Source organism: Nymphalis io, chromosome 27 (genome assembly GCF_905147045.1).
Source record: "Nymphalis io chromosome 27, ilAglIoxx1.1, whole genome shotgun sequence".
NCBI classification, from domain to species: domain Eukaryota; kingdom Metazoa; phylum Arthropoda; class Insecta; order Lepidoptera; family Nymphalidae; genus Nymphalis; species Nymphalis io.
Window position 1 is genome coordinate 4,320,130 of NC_065914.1, and position 20,966 is coordinate 4,341,095.

Consider the following 20,966-nt stretch of genomic DNA (forward strand, 5'->3'; position numbering starts at 1 on the left):
GTCAAATTTAAAATAGTACCTCCCGATTCTCACCCGACGCAAAGCTGCCCATAACGCAGGCCGCATTTGCGCGCTGTATGGCAATGGACAACCTTTGTGCCAAGTGGGACCAGGAGCGACTGTCAAATCCCCTCTCTCTAAGGCGAAAGCCAATTTCCCTTATTAAAGTAAGGATAAAGATATATTACCAAAGAATTGTTTGTAGTGCATACAGCAGAGCTATTAGCAAATCGCATGGAATATGTAAATCTAAGGTTTGTTTATATGTAATGCTTTTTCGATTTGAATACGGTGTGTATATAAACGTGTCCTGATTTGATGAAGATTATTAATGTCATATTTTCATTGTCCACAGATTAAATTGGAAACAGTTTTCGGTTTGACTGTTAGCAGTAACGCGGCGCTCGACTGTGATCCGAACACTGAAGTGGTCGCTTATCCCGCAGGGTGAGTATTTTATTTAACACAAAACAATCGTGTGCTTTTGGAAAGATTTTTTTTTGTACGCTTTAAAAACATAGATCAGCCAAGGTGATTTAGTTCTAAGAACGTGTATATCTTAAGCGAATATTGTTTGTTGAAACATATTTTTTTTGCTTAATATGTGTTTATAATTCATCTCGTGCTCGGTTGATCTCGTCGATGTTTTCCTTCTAGAGATGTCGCTTGTGTGTCGACTGAATATGCGACATATATATTTTCAGTACAGCGATCACACTCGTCATTATAAAGGCAATTATCATAAATACATGTAAATTACAAATAATAATTTTAATACGATACTCCATTATAATAGCTTTTGATTTTAACGAGTTTGTAATGGCGAGTGTGTATAATGTTTATAAGACTTGCAAAATATCTCCAGTGAGCTCTTCTGTGTTCTCGGTATGACCTCAATAACGAATATATATTCACAAGAGCAAGTTATATTAACTTCATATTTGCTAACGACACGATGAAACTATTCACCTCGATAAATTCTTGGTGTATTCTAGCGCCCGTGGGGTGGATATTTAGTCGACGTGACCTCGAATTGTTAATATAAAGCCGGGATCTTTTGCGAATTAATATATTTTGTTTAGAAATTATTCCTTATATGTTTTTTTTTGTAACGAAATCGTGGCGTGATTTAATAGTGTGGACGAACCAAATCGAAGGGGCCTTCCCTTCGATTTGGCTCTCTCGCTGTATGTTTAATCAATGTTTTATTGGAATATTTTAATATGGCATGAAATTACTTTTTCATGTAAAATGTCTATATTCGTTTTTTTTTATTTATAAGGTGAAGGAGATCGAAATTATTGTATGTTGTTAGGCTTAAGATCTATATTTCTTTGTATAAATTAAACAAATACAGACGTATACGTCAGACGTAACTACCCCCGGTTTCTTAACCCCGATGAAACTCAGTTGAACTAATTTGCCTTTGATTTGTAAATGATCTTTATTTATACCAAGCGGGAGATTGGGGTGGGGGCTTTTCATCCCGTACCCTTCCTACGCCCACGAACGGAGAGGCCTTAAAATTGCAAAGCTAATTTGAATTTTCAGCAAATTATTTTAACCTCTTTATAAATGCGGTCGAGATATAGGTCAAAACGTTACACTATAATTTTAATAGAGCACTTCGCTCCTGACCGATTTAACCACCAAAGCCGTTTTCAACGGAGACTAGTTAACTATGAGAAAATACTTATATATTAACAATTTGAGTTTGTACTATTGATAATATATTCCACGGCCGTATATTGTTACGTTCCGATTTGAAGGGCGAGTGAGCTGGTACAAGGGACATAACATCTTAGTTCTCGAATTTGATGGCTCATTGGACATGTAAGAGCGGAGTGATAGGCGGGCCACCTGATGGTAAGTGGTCAATGCCAATGTGCCACTTACCTTGGGAACTAAGATGTTATGGCCCCTGTGCCTGTCATCACTTCACTAAATATTATAAAATAAAGCCCTCCCGTCAAGTCTCCGTCTGTCTGTATGATGTAAACGAATTTTCATACGGTCTTCACTGTTGGACGGAGCGATGCATGAGGAAGATTTTGTTTAAATCAGCTGAGATATTATGGTGATTGTTGAAGATGTTGGACAAAAACATGCCGTTACATGTTAAACAGTCGAAACAGAGTTAATGTACATACTACGATATAAATGTTTTATTGTAGACCCTTAAAGCACCCGTGCGAAGCCGTATAAAAATGTAATAGTGTTCGGTCCGTAAGTGAAATAGCTTAAAAGGTATTTAATTTCAATCAGCAATCGTTATCGAGACCTTAGCGTCTATTATGACCCGCATTCCAGTAACCAGCAATGCAGAGCCTTCCTCCCATTTGACATTCTATAAAAAAACATTAAGTTTTGTGGTTGTGTGCGAGAGTGCTTGTGTTCGTACGTGTGTGCGTGCGTGCGTGCGTGCGTGCGTGCGTGCGTGTGTGTCTGTGCGATAAACTAGTACAGTGTCTTGTTTATATTATCGATAGTAAGAAATCGACCTGACTACATAATAGAGAGATTCGTCCGCGGTCGATGACCATTTCGAATAATAATGATATAACACTACCAATTATGTGGTATGTCTGTACGTCACACATCCGTCGCCTTAAGTTTATGCTAAGATATGTACGTGCGAACGGAGAATTTTCATGAGCCACACAGTCGGTCGAGTTGGACAGAGCTTGGACGATTCGAGAACACGTATTCAATAATCCATAGTAGTAACAGCCTGTGAATGTCCCACTGCTAGGCTAAGGCCTCCTCTCCCTTTTGAGGTGACAGTTTGGAGCTTATTCCACCACTCTGCTCCCGCATTGGAGTCCCCGTTTGTAGAATACACATGTGGCATAATTTTAATGAAATTAGACTCGTGCAGGTTTCCTCACGATGTTTTCCTTCACCGTCAAGCACGAGATGAATTATAATCACAAATTAAGCACATGAAAATTCAGTGGTGCTTTCCCGGGCTTGAACCCACGATCGTCGGTTAAGAATCACGCGTTCTAACCACTAGGCCATCTCGGCTTATCCATACTAATACTTCATGCGAAATTATTTCTGTATGTCCTTTTTATTGTCATCACGCTAAACAGATTTTGATAAAATAGAAATATAGAAATCGAACGCTAACTAGTAGGGGGCGGCTAGTGCAGAACATTCTCGACTGTACTAGCCGTCGTCGCGTTTGGACTCGACTACCACTTACCATCAGGTGGAGTGGAGTCTTTTGGTTTCCCGGAATATATATAAAAAAAAACTAGAGAGTAGTACGTGAATCAAAACGTTTAAATAACTGCTAATTTTTCGTAAAAATATTAAACATACTTATGTCAATAGTAATCTTCTCGTTGTTCTAACTCTAGTGCATTGAATATCAGAAGTCCCGTGTTCGAATCCTTTCCAACCGTGCTTTGTGAAAAAACATAGTAATTTTAATTTATAAGTTGTTTATTTACCATACGTGTCATGGTAAAAATAATTTATAGCATAAAAAAATACTCATCCATAAAAATTTTTACAATATTAGATAGAGGAAGAACGATGTCGGTGTGGGTGCGGCCGTCGGGTGCGGTCGGCACACCCCTACATCAATAATCATATTTTAAACTTTGAAATGGAAGTTCGGTGTTTGTTTATATGGAAAATATATGACGTAGCTAGAAAGGCGTGTGGCGCGACGGGTCTTCGTAGATAGCTTAATCCTCCCCCCAGGAGTCGTAGTGTTTGTCTGTGTATGTATTTCATAATAGATTTTCTTTTACTGTCCCCATAAAAGGCACACGCGCATGTATACGAAGTGACGTCGCCATAATGTTACAAATTATAATTGGAAATATAACAGGAGATAAATGAGAAAAACCGCCAAAAGGAACTTAGTGGTTTTTTTTCCATCAACAAATTATATTTGCAATAATTAATTGATATTTTGAAACTTGAGTCTTTTCTTTTTATAATAGTGTAATAATGTCCTCCACACCGATTTCGGCCACGGCGGCCAATCTCAAGGGAGATTAGCCAACTGCGCAAGAGATATTATAGTGCACAAGTGTGTGCGTAAACGCAGGCACTCTCTATTCCCTAACTTTCATAATTCGATGGGACGGCAATCCGACATAACCGGAAAGAGTTCAGGCGCAGGACTAACGGCTTTACATGCTTTCCGAGGCATGGGAGTGTACACACTTCCAACTTCCAGACTCCGGGCTGCTACTGAGAATTTTCTGATAGAAAAATCCAATAACTTTTTACTGGCCCGACCTGGGAATTGAACCCAGGACCCCCGGGTCTGCGGCCTTGCATCAAGGCACTAGACCAACGAGGCAGTCACAGTGTAGCATATTATTGTATTGTATTTTATCCCCTGTTAAAAAAAATCACAATATTAATCTTAATGATTTTCCATAAAGAAATCATCCCGCATTTAATCCCTTTAAAACATGAATTTTGATAAATCTTTTCTTAGAGTTCACCAACGGTTCTATAAAAGATTTATGTGCAGAATTTCTTCTTGTATTCCAGCCAGCTTAAAATTTTATTAAGTAGATGAAAGTAGACTCATATAATAAGCTCAGTTTACTGGTGTATTTAAATAATTATAGCTTCGTTACTAAAAGTATTAAATTGAAAAAAATAATAACTGCTAAAAGAGTTTCTTGCCTTTATTTTTCGATAGAACCAACATTCCGGTTGTATGGCTCGATTGAGAAATGTGTACTTAAAAAAGGTATATAACATGCTTATTGCATGATTTGATTAAGCGTTGAATGTTAAATTTAATCTTACTATATGTTTATATACTGGTGGTAGGGCTTTGTGCAAGCTCGTCCGGGTAGGTACCACCCACTCATCAGATATTCTACCGCAAAACAGCAATACTTGATATTGTTGTGTTCCGGTTTGAAGGGTGAGTGAGCCAGCGTAATTACAGGCACAAGGGACATAAAATCTTAGTTCCCAAGGTTGGTGGCGCATTGGCTATAAGCGATGGTTGACATTTCTTACAATGCCAATGTCTAAGGGCGTTTGGTGACCACTTACCATCAGGTGGCCCATATGCTCGTCCACCTTCCTATTCCATAAAAAAATTAAAAAAAATAAAATAACGTAATTTGTTGAGACATTTATATAACAGTAATAAAAACAATGTCAACGATAATAACGGGTTCAAAAAAAAACCACTACAGTTCATAGCCCCCGACTTCCTGTTCCGAAAACCATAAACCATGACAATTTACGTGACGTAACTTCGATACCGGGATGATGCACAGCAGGACTATCTCCTACGTTATATGTTGTAGAATTGTTTTTGTTTTTATGACCTTATATGATTCTAATATTGTTTAGAGGCTGATTTACAAAGTAATTAAGTCTTCTCTCAAATGTGAAATCAATGATGTCAGAAAGAGATACATCGTATACTTTGTGGTAGGGCTTTGAGCTAAGCAACTTAATCTTTCCCAGAGAACTATTAAAAGTTGACGATTTTAGTCTTTTTTTTTAAATATAGGTAGGCGGACGTGCAAATGGACCGCTTGATGGTAAGTGGTCACCATCACCCACAGACATTGTAGCCGTTAGAAATATTAACCATTCCTTACATCGCCAATGCGCCACTAATATTGGGAACTAAGTTGTCATATACCTTGTGACTGGAGTTCCACTGGCTCATCCTTCTAACCGGACCACATCAATACTGTACGAGTATTGCTATTCAGACCAGACGCACGAAGCCCGTGACGTCATATCACGTTGTAATGTTAAATTTGTGCAAAATTTACCTCAATACGTACAAATAGCAATGCATCATAAAGGTTAAAGCACAAACCACTGTATCTCCCACTCTCCAGTCTCATAGAACATGGGGTACATACTAAGTGACCTAGAGAGTCACGTCAGTTGAGTTGACAATGGGCTTTGATTTACACGGGACGCGTAATGGTTAAGCCACGTCGTTGGGCTAAGTTCCCTGTAAGGAGACGAGCGGGTTATCTACCCATACTAACATTATATGCAAAAATAAATTTGGTTGAAATTTGGTATGAAACTAACTTGAACCTTAAGATAGGACATAAGGTATAAGTCAGAGCGTCAGAGGTAGCATGCGCAAGCGATCCCGTGGCGCTTCTCGTTAAGACGCAAAGGGTACCGCTGGTTTTTTAGTGGGTATTCCGATGCTTGGGGTGCACTCGGTGCCTTGGACACCGGCGATCCCCACATACCCATTGTTCTCGCGGGGAAAACATGTAATGCGGTTTTGCAGCGTTAAAAAAAAAGACATTCATGAAGCTTAACTGAACTGCTCATAGGCCTCTCCAATGTCACTCCACTTAGCTCGATCTCCAGTTCTCAATTTCTATATAGAATAAATACATGGAGTATATTTGTTTATTCAATACCCGCTATCGCTACAGCTTATCGCTTCGCTCGTGACCGTACAAACAGAACGTCGAGCTTATTCGTATGTATGACGAATGCTTAGACGCGGCCTTTCTCACGGATTGATGGCATGTCCGTACTGTTCTTTTAACTATAAATGCTTTAACGTAACACCTAATGTATTTACTATAGAATTTATATATACGAGTTACCGGCCCTGACTTCGAAGTTCGTGCGCTTACAATTAAATACAACGAACCGATGATATTTGTCGTTAGCGATGAGGTTTTTTTTTTTTAAATAGGTATGAAGAAAAGAAAAGCCGAAATGGCCGAGTGGTAAGAACGCGTGAATCTTAACCGATGATCGTAAGGTTCGAACCCGGGCAAGCACCACTGAATTTTCATGCGCTTAATTTGTGATTATAATTCATCTCGTGCTTTACGGTGAAGGAAAACATCGTGAGGAAACCTGCATATGTACAATTTCACTGAAATTCTGCCACATTTGTATTCCGCCAACCCGAACTGGAGCAGCGTGGTGGAATAAGCTCCAAACCTTCTCCTCATAAGGGAGAGGAGGCCTTTAGCTCAGCAGTGGGACATTCACAGGCTGTTCCGGTAACGGATGAAGAATGACATATAATCTAATACTTTATATTTTAATTATATAGTTATCAAGTTGCTATGTAAATTTAATATGAATCGGATACAATCGTAATGTTAATGTTGAAATTAGGATAAATTAAAAAAAAATATGTATTATAAATTATTCATATTTATTTTTTATCCGGTTACTATTTATGTTCAACAAACGATTCAATTTCCTTACGAATGGTAGAATTGTCTACGAGGCGTAATTTAAATGCATTGCTATAAAAAAGTTTGCAAAGTTTCGAAGTTGTATGTTGACGTACGGAAACGATGACGAATCGTTACTCAAAAACGATCGGTTACACTGATGTACAATAACGATTCGTTAAATAATGATTCACTTTATATCTTTTATATTTTGATATTAATTTTCAGATGTACGGTGGTCCTTTACAACGTTCGAAAGAATCGTCAGTCGCATGTGTTGAACGCGTCACGGAAGAGCGTGACGTGCGTCGCGTTCTCGCCCGACGGACGGTACCTGGCGACGGGCGAGTGTGGACACGCGCCGGCCGTGCGGGTCTGGGACTTACAGGTGATTTCATTAAATAACAAATATAATTATTTATTTATTAATGATCTCTAACAAAGAATATATAATTAACTAAACTGTTTAAAAAAAAACGAAATTGACGATTTATAGTATTAATTATGGTTTCGTGAAAAAATACCTTTTCAATAACGGAACATAATATCCACATATAGTATAAAATATTATATTAAAATAATTATGTATTGACATACATGACGAGCCGGTTGGCGTGGTTGGTAGAACACTTGCCTTTCACGCCGAAGGTTGTGGGTTCGATTCCCACCCAGGACAGACATTTGTGTGCATGAACATGTATATTTGTCCTGAGTCTCGGTGTAATTATCTATATAAGTATGTATTTACAAAAGAAAAGTAGTATATGTAGTATAACAGTTGTCTGGTTTCCATAGCACAAGCTTTGTACAAGCTTAATTTGGGATCAGATGGCCGTGTGTGAAAAATGTCCCAGGATATTATTATTATTATACCTCGAGAATTGATTAATATAGTATGATTAGCGCCATCTAGTGACGAGTAGAAGAAACAACGAATACTAACTCTACGCTTTTCGTGTCGATTTCAGGATCCTACCGCGTCAGGTGCGGTACAGATCGCAGAGTTCCCGGGGCACACGCACGGAGTCAACTGTGTGGTAAGGATTACTTTTATACCATACACACATATATCTATTCTCGGCAACGACGGTATTGTTCAGACTTATAAACGTCGCTAGTGACTGGGCTGTTAAACACAGTTTTCTCTCTTTCTGACATTATTGATTTGACATTCGAAAGAAGAAGACAGCATTTAACTGGTGGTAGGGATTTGTGCAAGCTCGTCTGGGTAGGTACCACCCACTCATCAGATATTCTACCGCAAAACAGCAGTAGTTGATATTGTTGTGTTTCGGTTTGAAGGGTGAGTGAGCCAGTGTAATTACAGGCACAAGGGACATAAAATCTTAGTTCCCGAGGTTGGTGGCGCATTGGCTATGTAAGCGATGGTTAACATTTCTTACAATGCCAATGTCTAAGAGCGTTGGTGATCACTTACCATCTGGTGGCACATATGCTCGTCCGCCTTCCTACTCTACAAAAAAATAATACTAATAAGTCGCTAAACAACGTTAGGCCGTTAATTTGGATGTCGATAGATTTTTTTTAAATTGAAAGTCTATTATGGTTGTATATCTTGGCCATACCACAATCTGACATAGCCCTAATACTACCTGACTATTTATCTACGCTAACTCAAGTCTAGCAATGATCTAATATATATCAATATAACTATGACTAATATCAACTCAAGTATATTATGTTAGTACACATTGTGAAGCCGAAATGGCCCAATGGTTAGAACGCGGGGAATCTTGACCGATGATCGTGGGCTCAAACCCGGGCAAGCACCACTGAATTTTCATGTGCTAAATTTGTGTTTATAATTCATCTTACGCTTTACGGTGAAGGAAAACATAGCGAGGAAACCTGCATGTGTCTAATTTCACTGAAATTATGCCACATGTGTATTCCACCAACCCGCATTGGAGCAGCGTGGTGGAATAAGCTCCAAACCTCCTCCTCAAAAAGGAGAGCTGTTTCTGTACTGTACATTATGAATGCTTTATTAATAATTAAATAGTAATTGAATTACTTGATCATTGCTTGTATATGCTTTTATTACATATATAAATAATATTTAAAAATCGAACCAAGAATATAATTTTTCTTTGTATATTTTTCAGGCATTCTCAACTTCATCTAAGTATTTAGTATCGGTGGGATCTCAACATGATATGATCGTCAACGTTTGGGACTGGCGTGCCAATCTGAAACTTGCCAGTAATAAGGTGATATTACTATTAAGAGATAATGACGTAAATATTCACAGATATCAGTGTACGGTTCTGCACTAGCAGAAGTGCTCGAGTCGATAATGTTGATAAACTTTTATGTATGTTATCATATATAATTATATATTTTCAACACAAACCCATTCATATGGAATCGGTGTTGTGTTTTTCTTTTTATAAAATATATGGTGCACGGGCAATTGGGCCACTTGATGCTTAGTGGCTAAAAAATAAAGATTCACAACTGATTAAAATTAAATTACTGTTTTAATTTCATTAATTACTGTCTCCTTTTGTAATAAAAATTACTACATAATGTTACATTATATACTCAGAAACTGTACGAAAGCGAGCGTGCTATTTAAATATATCAAATATATTTCCAGGTTTCGTCTCGAGTTAAAGCGGTCAGTTTCTCTGAGAGTGGCAACTACTTTGTGACCGTTGGGTTCAGGCATGTCAAATTTTGGTATCTGGAGTACTCGAGGAATGCTAAGGTATTCTATTTTATTTACTAGTTTTAAATCGTGGCTTTGCTCGCGTTTGAGGGGGGTTGGTGTAGATGTTAGTTACTATATATCCTTATCTGTATCCCTGGCAACCTTAATGCAAATTGATCGATCGATGTACGTAGTTGACGTATTTAAGACACGTCCGAAACGATTTGCTTCCTCGTTTCTGATACGCACCGCCAAGGTCTGGAACGGGAGGGTCAAGACCTCCGTTTTCCCCAGCACCAACAATATGGGCACCTTCAAGTCTAGAGTGAATAGGCATCATCTAGGCAAACGCGCTCCATCTTAGACTGTATCATCACTTTCCATCAGGTGTGATAACAATCAAGCGCGCTAGCCTATACATTTTAAAAAAAAACCGCAAAATTTCATGATGACCGGTTGAGCAGCTACGACGTGAAAGCAACACACAAACAATTAAATAAAATCACTTTTGCATTCATATTTTTAACCCTTTTTTGTAATATAAGTTCACATTAAAATAAGTAAATTAGAAAATAAATTTTACATTATCTCTCAATAAATCTCTATTAAGGCCGTCCACTAATATCAATATTTCAGATCCCAATATAACAGTTTTGCAAAACTAACTTTCATATTAATTAATCTTTACTAACATTATAAATGTGAATGTTACTAACTTGAACACAAGGACGGGCATAGGTTACTTTTTTACCTGATATCCGCACCCCTAACCCCAACCGTGATGAAAACTAACAATATATAAACAATCTATTTAATTAAAATACCTATGTAAATAAGTGGAAAAGTGTTTATTGTCGGTGTAACCTAAAGATTTATGCTACTCATATTTAGGTTGTATCCATGTTTTGTAATATTTTTTTAAATTTTGCTGTACTGTAAAGTTCAGTTGCATTCCAAAAAAGTTATTGGATTATTATCATAAGAATTAAGGATTACAATTTTCCTATATATATATCATTCGTATAATTGTGTAATAGTTAGTTAGTAATTTTCCCGTAAATAAGATTATCTGATATCAGATTAGTCTTAAATCAAACTCATAAAATCATTGAGGATGTTGATAATACAATCTATGCAATTTTATGATTCATAGTGTGATATCATGAATGTACAATACAATATTTGTCAATTATTATATTTTTTATATATGTATTAATGTATATACTTTACTTGTTGGTGAGGATTTGTCCAAGCATGTTGGGTGTAGGTACCACCTACTCATGATATATTCTACCACCGAACTTGATGTATTACGGTTTGAAGGGTGAGTGAGGGCAATGTAACTACAAGTACAAGGGACATAACAGCTTAATTCCCAAGGTTGGTTGCACATTGATCAAATAAGGAATGATTATTATTTCTTACAGCGCCAATGTCCATGAGCAGTGGTGATCATTTGCCATCAGGTGGCCCATATGCCGTATAAAAAAGTAACTCCATTAGATAATACTATTAGTCTGAGTAATTGGCCTTTGGCTTGACCGATTAGAAAGCGTTTGGCAGACATTTACCGGCGATCTTTTTCTACCTTCCTCGGGAATCCTATTGCTTAGTAGTGATGTGATAGTATTAATGAAACAAAAAACTACCTCTGACGTTTCTCGCTGCCACGACGTTGTTTTGTCACGATATGTCTGTATTCCAGTTCAAAGAGCCCGTCCCCCTCATGGGCAGGTCGGCGATCCTCGGCGAGCAGAAGGACAACGAGTTCTGCGACGTGGTGTGCGGGCGCGGCGAGGCGGCCGACAGCACGTACGCCATCACGCGCGGCGGCCTGCTCTGCGAGTTCAACAGCCGCCGCCTGCTCGACAAGTGGGTGGAGCTGCGGGTGGGTCACGCCTGTGCACTACTGGCGACGTATGCCTCGCAGACACCTACAACGACGCCTTCCAATAATATATAAAAAATATAGAAACATATCCCCCGATATGGTCCAGTAGTCCAAATTTTAATGTGCTTAATTTGTGTTCATTCTCGTGCTCGGTGGTAAAGGAAGGTAACATCGTGAGGAAATCTGCATGTGACAGATAAAATTCTCTCATTTTCTCATTCTTCAGAAATATTTATAATAAGGAAATGTCATGGATTATACTACCAATTGAAGTTATCGAAGCTTATTTTTGAAAGTGGGTCTGACTTTTTTTTGTCCATTAATAACATTATGAATATGTCAACTCGTAGGTGACTTTATTTTGTATAACATAGTGAGTGATAGGGTGTTACGATTGGGGAGACTAGTAGCGACATCTAGCGGCGAGTAGTAAGCTTAATACTAAGAGAACGAATTTACTGCAATTTAGAATCTCTTATAAATACCATAAGCACTTACGTTATAATTATTAAGCTTCAATATTTAATATAGAAATCTAATATTGCCCTCTACGTGACTAAAGTATATATAATATTATTTACATGAGCGGTATTCTTATAACTAATTATGAGTATGTTAGATGTTAAAATTTAATGATGTTCCTCTTTTTCTAGACAACTTCGGCTAATTGTATGGCGATCGGTAGCGAATATATTTTCGTGGGTTGTGCGGAAGGGATCGTTCGCTGCTTCGCTCCGGCATCACTCCGATACGTCACCACGTTGCCTCGAACCCACTACCTAGGGGTTGATGTGTCACAGGGACAAAATATCAGGTGAGGACCAATTGAGTGTCCTTATATGTTGTATGAAATCATTTGTAATATTTTAGTTATATAGAGTTGGGAAGTAAACAAACCTTAGTTATTTATTTATGTGATTTAGTAATACCTCTAGTAAGCACTACAAATATTTATTTATAAAATTAATATCATTATTTATAATATAACATTATTCCTTACTTTATTACTTACTTATATGCACTTTAACTTTACTTCCAAAACAACATTGTCGACTGAATAAAATTTTAGAGGAATCCATAATAAATATCATAATGATATCATGTCTATTCCAGCTCAAAGACTGTACATCTTCACTCATTCAATTTGAATTAACAATATGCTTAAACTTCATATGAATATATCAATATATTTTGACTGTACCTACATGTATCTTTTTTTATTTTTATTTATTTGGGAAACATACAGCATAATATAATACATAAAATTTAGTAACAAAATAAATTTCACTTAAGCCAACAAAGTTTCCACTTATACAAACAAACATGGAGTGAACCTAACGATAACAAGTTATTTAACAATTTATTAAGATATATGAATAAAGTATTAGAAATAATTTAAAACAGAAAAAAAAAAAAAAACGATAAGTATATTACTGACAAATACAGTTTTTTAGAGCTTCTTTGAACTTAAATAAATTTTCGTTAAATATATCTATACTAGTGTAGCGTTTATTATGATTGTCACATGCTCTTACTAAAAAGCGATTTTTAGCATAGTTCGTTCTACACATTGGGACATAAAAGGTATGTTTTGAACGGGCAATGGAATGTGAGCACTTGATATAAATGTTGTTGACTAAGTACATTGAGTCGACAAAATTATTTACAATTTTGTAAAGAAAAACCTGATCTTTGCATTCCCTGCGTTTCTCAAGCGACAAAATGTTAAGCTTATAAATAGCATTGGACCCAAATTTACGCGTTAATCTTCTAATAAATTTACTCTGAACATTTTCGATATTCCAAACCGTTGAAGCGAATTCCAAATTAGATCTTACATACGAGTTATACAACACATTATATGTATTGATATGCTTAAAGTCTCTTCCCTGGCGAAATATGAAACCCATCATACTGTAAGCTTTTGCGATAATTTTATTCACATGCCTGTCAAATAATAAATTAGAATTAGAATTATGTATCAATATTATTATAAATTAATTTTTCTCATACTCTAAGCTGGTTGGAATCAATGCCCATCCTTCCGTGTAGCTTTAATGCTGGGTATATCTTGTAATTTTATTGATAAACATATTTAAAAAAATGATATAATTATATACATTATTTTATTATATTATTTTATCTTACACACAACAGCAACGATAAGTTTAATGTATAATAATAATAATATATATTCCTCAGGCAACAAGGCCCATACTTTTGGTACATGATAATTAAACATTACATTATATACATTAATAATTAGAATAACAATCACAAAAATTATATGACGTAAAAAAAGAGCAAATAATAACATACATTGAGATAAAATAAAATAGGAAATTAAATTGATCGCGTATGAGGCACATGAACACCAGAGCATCACATATACCTCTGGATCATCCGCCTCATCACGTAGCAGCCCATATCACCCGCAATAATCCTTAGGATATTGTTGGATTTATGTTTTTTCAATTTTTAAATATATATATTTTTTTTTTCAGTCACATGTTCAGTCAGCCGAACAGTGCGAGGTATCCCGATGCTATAGCTCTGACGTACGACGAGAGGAACCATAAGCTCACATGTGTGTACAACGACCACAGCTTGTACGTGTGGGACGTAAGAGATATCAAGCGGGTATGTGGATTTTATAACAAATATTATTAATCTCTTATATGATTTAAATACTTTATATGCATGATTTTAATATTTCATATTTATAATTCAAGTATGCCTATGTGATGTTACATACATAATGCCATAAATAGCAGATTTTAAAGGACTTCGTTTTATTACAATGATCCTACACCGACACAATTAATAATTTCTATTCCTTTTGGCGCTAAAATAAATGGCAAGTTTAATAGTACCACCCACCCCTACAAAAATTAATCTTTCAAACATATAAAAGTAAACAATGCAAAAATAAAATTTGTTCAATATTAATTTTTGAATGAAAATTAAGTTAAATATCTCTTAAAATTGAACATTTAAATAAAATATTATGGTATAAAAATTTTACAAATTTGTCATATTAATATTCATTAATTATTTTATATAATTGGAATTTATTTTGGTATTTACAAAATTTCAGGTTGGCAAGTCCCACTCCGCGCTATATCACTCGGCCTGTATCTGGGGCTTGGATATGGTGCCGGGCGGACCTATGGGGGCCGGCAGCTTCCTGTCCTGCTCCAGCGACGACACCGTTCGACTGTGGACGCTGCAGGGGAACTCCTCTACCGCCAGCAACATATACAGCAACGTAAGTCCTGCCTTCATAATTCTTTCGCGCATAATGCAATTTGGTACATTGTGTTAACTGTATGGAAAGAATTTTCTAGACTGACTGTGGACGCTCTCTTGCAGGCATTAATATTATTTAGATCTGTCTGAGAGGAACAATTCAACCTCAATTTATTCTTAGTTTATCTGTTTAGGCAGTTCATTCGTTTATTTATACACGTCTATGACGCAGTCGTAGTATATTGTGTGATGCGTTTATTCTTATTATATTTATTCCTTTCATTTTGAATATTAAAAAATGTGTACGGACTATCGAATATAGTTTTGCGTTATTTTTTTAGGAACTTACCAAAGTGCTATATATCGACCCCGAGCTCAAGTTTCTTAAGGACGTCGACTTGACGGCAACCAGCGATAAGGATAAATCCAAGACTTACGATGACAAGACCGGTGTCAGGTAACACTCATTATTATTAGCAATCATTAAGTGATTAATTATTTTGTGTGACGCCGTGGAAAGTTGTGTGTATGCGTGACGCGGTGTGTGTGTGTGTGTGTGTAGGTGCGTGCGCGTGTCTCCGTGCGGGCGGCACGTGGCGGCGCGTGACGTGGTGTGTGTGTGTAGGTGCGTGCGCGTGTCTCCGTGCGGGCGGCACGTGGCGGCGCGTGACGCGGTGTGTGTGTGTGTGTGTGTGTGTGTGTGTGTGTGTGTGTGTAGGTGCGTGCGCGTGTCTCCGTGCGGGCGGCACGTGGCGGCGCGTGACGCGGTGTGTGTGTGTGTGTGTGTGTGTGTGTGTGTGTGTGTGTGTGTGTGTGTGTGTGTGTAGGTGCGTGCGCGTGTCTCCGTGCGGGCGGCACGTGGCGGCGCGTGACGTGGTGTGTGTGTGTGTAGGTGCGTGCGCGTGTCTCCGTGCGGGCGGCACGTGGCGGCGCGTGACGTGGTGTGTGTGTGTGTAGGTGCGTGCGCGTGTCTCCGTGCGGGCGGCACGTGGCGGCGCGTGACGTGGTGTGTGTGTGTGTGGGTGCGTGCGCGTGTCTCCGTGCGGGCGGCACGTGGCGGCGCGTGACGTGGTGTGTGTGTGTGTAGGTGCGTGCGCGTGTCTCCGTGCGGGCGGCACGTGGCGGCGCGTGACGTGGTGTGTGTGTGTGTAGGTGCGTGCGCGTGTCTCCGTGCGGGCGGCACGTGGCGGCGCGTGACGTGGTGTGTGTGTGTGTAGGTGCGTGCGCGTGTCTCCGTGCGGGCGGCACGTGGCGGCGCGTGACGTGGTGTGTGTGTGTGTAGGTGCGTGCGCGTGTCTCCGTGCGGGCGGCACGTGGCGGCGCGTGACGTGGTGTGTGTGTGTGTAGGTGCGTGCGCGTGTCTCCGTGCGGGCGGCACGTGGCGGCGCGTGACGTGGTGTGTGTGTGTGTAGGTGCGTGCGCGTGTCTCCGTGCGGGCGGCACGTGGCGGCGCGTGACGTGGTGTGTGTGTGTGTAGGTGCGTGCGCGTGTCTCCGTGCGGGCGGCACGTGGCGGCGCGTGACGTGGTGTGTGTGTGTGTAGGTGCGTGCGCGTGTCTCCGTGCGGGCGGCACGTGGCGGCGCGTGACGTGGTGTGTGTGTGTGTAGGTGCGTGCGCGTGTCTCCGTGCGGGCGGCACGTGGCGGCGGGCGACCGCGCCGGCAACGTGTGGGTGTTCGAGAGCAGCGGCGCGGCGCTGCACACACTGGAGGCGCACGACGCGGAGGTGCTGTGCGTGGAGTACTCGCAGCAGCCCCGCCTGCTGGCCTCCGCCTCGCGGGACCGCCTCGTGCACGTCTTCCTCGTCGACAGGGTGCGTATCAAGTTTGGCAGAATTACATTGACACGTGCAGATTTCCTGTCGATGTTTTCTGTTACCATTGACTTTGAATTTAATATTTGACAGCAATTAAAGTTACAATATTAAACTTGTTGTGTATACCTGAAGTTGTCTAGTAACATTTTTAATTCATGTACGATCATCGTGGTTATTTTAAAGTATTTTTTTCCCCAGAAACTTACTAGCTAACGAACATTATATATAATCATATTTCAATTCTTTGTAAAATCTTTCATTCATTGTAACATTGTCCCTATCACGACGACATCAGAATTGTAATTTAAAATTTTCAAAACGTTATTATTGGATTTTGTATCCTCCAGGGTTACCAAATTCTTCAAACCCTTGACGAACACTCGTCGTCGATAACGGCGGTACGATTCTTAAGTTCGGGAAGCGGTCTGCAGATGGTCTCCTGTGGAGCTGATAAAACTATACTCTTTAGACAATTGAGAACTGTAAGTAACTGAAATTAAACAATTTTTTGTTTATGATATTCAAAATAAATATTTATAGAATATTAATAAAAAAATAAAAAAAGAAACGATTAGTATTATAATAAAATTAATTTTTTTTTTATACTTTATCATAATACAGTGATAGAATGCGTCATTAATTATTGCGTCATTAATCTTCTTATAGATATGAGGTTATTCATATCTATAAAAAGATTAACCCTGATAAGGGATAAAGTTCTAAACTAATTCCCTACACATAGGTAGGTTTCAATATGAACGCATTTGCGCTACCGTTACGGATAGCGATACGATGTGGTCGAAACGAATTCGATTCCAAACGTGTAACCCAAGTGATCGCTGGTTGCAGATGTCGGACGGCAGCTACCAGTTCGCGCGCGGGCAGAACGTGTCGGGGCGCAGCACGCTGTACGACATGGAGGTGGACGCGGGCGGCCGGCACGTGCTCACGGCGTGCCAGGTACGCACGGTTGCCGCACGTCACATGGCTGCCATCGCCACTGGTGGTTGGTTCTTCACCACCTGGTGCCCTCAGCGTCAAATTGTATCTATTGTGTCAGAAACGCACGGTATCGGTCTCTAACTTAACATGCCGCTGATTACCTAACAGTACATAACGAGTATTACATATTTTAGTATATAGAAACCGGCATATTCATTTTAAATAATAATTGTACTGGTGTAAAGTTTTTAAATGAAAAAAATATTTTTGGAATATTATACAGTAACAGTAACAGCCTGTTAATATCCCACTGCTGGGCCAAGGCCTCCTCTCGCTTTTGAGGAGAAGATTATACAAGTTATGAAATTTATTTTAATGATTATAAGCTCTATTAATAAAACTATTTATACAATTGTGTATAGGACTTGTTTGATGCTTTTTATTATTTATAGAATAGGAAGGCGGACGAGCAAATGGGCCACCTGATGGTAAGTGGTCACCAACGCCCATAGACATTGGCATTGTAAGAAATGTTAACCATCGCTTACATCACCAATGCGCCACCAACCTTGGGAACTAAGATGTTATGTCCCTTGTGCCTGCAATTACACTGGCTCACTCACCCTCCAAACCGGAACACAACAATACCAAGTACTGCTTTTTTGCGGTAGAATATCTGAGATGAGAGGGAGAGAGATGAGAGGGTGGTACCTACCCAGACGAGCTTGCACAAAGCTCTACCACCAGTAAACCTACGTACCTCTAGTTTCTGAAGCGTTAGATTAATAATTCGGACTTTGACAATTTCTTAATACTGAGCGTTCATTGGTCAAATATTAAGCGTCATCGTCTGACATCGACCAATTACAAGGAAAGATCAGTTTAGATGTTTTAGTTAATATGATCAGCGTTTTAGAAAATTATATTTTTCATTTACTCAATTCTTTCTTTCATTTACATAAGGAATTCATTCTTCACTGAACATAAATATAATAAAAAAAATTAATTTAACAAATTAACGTAAAACGACGGTACCACCTTTACGAAACATTTATTTATATTAAATTATCGTGTTACAGGATCGTAACGTGCGCGTTTACAGTGCAGCTCACGGACGACACACGAAAACATTCCGTGGTACCACCGCCGAAGATGGTACCCTAATCAAGGTAATATCGTTGGTACCTGCAGCTACTTAATAATAATAAAAATAATAATATCCTGGGACTTTATTCACACACGGCCATCTGATCCCAAATTAAGCGGAGCTTGTACTATGGAAACCAGACAACTGATATACTACATATACTACTTTTCTTTTGTAAATACATACTTATATAGATAATTACACCCAGACTCAGGACAAACAGACATGTTCATGCACACAAATGTCTGTCCTGGGTGGGAATCGAACCCACAACCTTCGGCGTGAAAGGCAGGTACCTACCAACCACGCCAAACGGCTCGTCAAACTCAACTTGTGTGATATCGTTTCATTTATTGTCTTAGCTATAACCATGTTGATGAATATTTTATATTATTTATTTAAATAGCTCAATGGCCATTAAAATCATAATTTCACAAAATTATTTCTTAGTCTGTACGATATTAGTTAAGCCTTATATGTTACATTGACTATTTCATATTTCCGTTCATTCGTCAGGTGTCCCTGGACAGCAGTGGGATATACCTCGCCACTTCGAGTACGGACAAGATACTGAGCGTGTATGACTACTACTCGGGCGAGTGTATGGCCACCATGTACGGTCACTCGGAAATCGTTACTGGATTACGGTGAGAGAGATTTTATTTTAATTATAATTTTTATAATGCGTAAAAATAACATTTTATTTGTTTATTTAAATAATCCCAAATACCATATTTTTTTTCAAATGTTTGTGTTTTTTATTCAAATATATATACATATATGCATACAACAAATTGTAATAACGTATTAAATTTAAATAATGTGTTTTTTTTTATCAATGCACGTCATTAATTGCATTGTTGAAGATGATCACTTATCTAAACCATTAGGGACGGCTCGAATTATTATATTCTACCGCAAAACAGCAGTACTTGATATTGTTGTGGTCCGGTTTGAAGGGTGAGTGAGCCAGTGTAATTACAGGCACAAGGGACATAAAATCTTAGTTCCCAAGGTTGGTGGCGCATTGGCTATAAGCGATGGTTGACATTTCTTACAATGCCAATGTCTAAGGGCGTTTGGTGACCACTTACCATCAGGTGGCCCATATGCTCGTCCACCTTCTTATTCTATAAAAAAAAAAAGAATTTTTAATGTATTTGTATATTGTGGCAGGTTTACACCGGACTGTCAGCACCTGGTGTCAGCGTCGGGCGACGGCTGCGTGTTCGTGTGGCGGGTACCGCACGACATGGTAGTCACCATGCGAGCGCGACTCGCGCAACAGGCCATCCGTCGCGGACGGTAAGTCGTAGCCTGTTTGTGGGTGGCGGTAGTTCTACTTTTTAAATTTTTATTAACACAGATTCTTATGAACATGGGTTTTAACCGTTACTCTTATATACTACAGGAAAGTGGATCCAGCCAACGGTATGTCTGGACTCGAGAGCGAGACGGATTCCCACCTGGGCTCCCCCCCACGTGAGGTGGTAGCCGAGGATAAGTTTACGACGCCCGTTGTACCGGATTACACGTGAGTGCACGAGCGTATTCCCTCGACAATCCTCTGATATGATATGTTAAAACTACTAGTAATGCCTGGAGACGAGAAAATGATGTTTATATTTATTATGCTTTAAATATAATTGCGCTGTGTCGCAGGCTGCGCATCGGCAAGCTGCCGTCGTGGGCCAAGAAGAGCCTCGGCGACGAGCTGGGAGCCGAGCCCGCGCCGCGACCGCCCGCCGCGCCCGCGCGAGGGAAGTGGGCCGCGCGCGTGCTGCCCGCCGGTACGGACTAACACTTCCTTTTTTAACTGGAGAGACACATTTACGCGTTTTCCCCACATCGGGGTATGTGGAACTCGCCGGCGCTGAAGACGCCGGAATTCCCATTAAAAAACCAGCGCTACCCACTCCGTCTTTACGAGAGGGCGTCACGGATTCGCTTGCGCATCCTGTCGGGACGGTCCCGACAGTTATGCCGCCTAAGCGTAGTAAATATCCCGCACACTTCCTCCCGTAACCCCCCTTACTATATTGTCGATTGAATTCAATACTTGTGCGCCAA

The 20,966-nt window shown here is 39.4% G+C and overlaps 1 protein-coding gene across 9 annotated transcripts in view; it reads left to right on the forward strand.

Moving 5' to 3' along the window:
• LOC126778784 (mitogen-activated protein kinase-binding protein 1) overlaps positions 1-20,966 on the forward strand; it is a 122,243-nt gene that overhangs the window by 76,981 nt on the left and 24,296 nt on the right. For all 9 annotated transcript variants that reach the window (XM_050502437.1, XM_050502438.1, XM_050502439.1 and 6 more), the window contains exons 3-20: positions 356-447; positions 7,407-7,566; positions 8,147-8,215; positions 9,305-9,409; positions 9,799-9,909; positions 11,558-11,740; positions 12,397-12,557; positions 14,248-14,383; positions 14,841-15,011; positions 15,334-15,449; positions 16,600-16,804; positions 17,155-17,289; positions 17,657-17,767; positions 18,829-18,918; positions 19,413-19,543; positions 20,073-20,201; positions 20,308-20,430; positions 20,559-20,686. In XM_050502437.1, the coding sequence (XP_050358394.1) occupies positions 356-447; positions 7,407-7,566; positions 8,147-8,215; positions 9,305-9,409; positions 9,799-9,909; positions 11,558-11,740; positions 12,397-12,557; positions 14,248-14,383; positions 14,841-15,011; positions 15,334-15,449; positions 16,600-16,804; positions 17,155-17,289; positions 17,657-17,767; positions 18,829-18,918; positions 19,413-19,543; positions 20,073-20,201; positions 20,308-20,430; positions 20,559-20,686 (2,356 nt within the window). The remainder of the gene's footprint in view (positions 1-355; positions 448-7,406; positions 7,567-8,146; positions 8,216-9,304; positions 9,410-9,798; positions 9,910-11,557; positions 11,741-12,396; positions 12,558-14,247; positions 14,384-14,840; positions 15,012-15,333; positions 15,450-16,599; positions 16,805-17,154; positions 17,290-17,656; positions 17,768-18,828; positions 18,919-19,412; positions 19,544-20,072; positions 20,202-20,307; positions 20,431-20,558; positions 20,687-20,966) is intronic.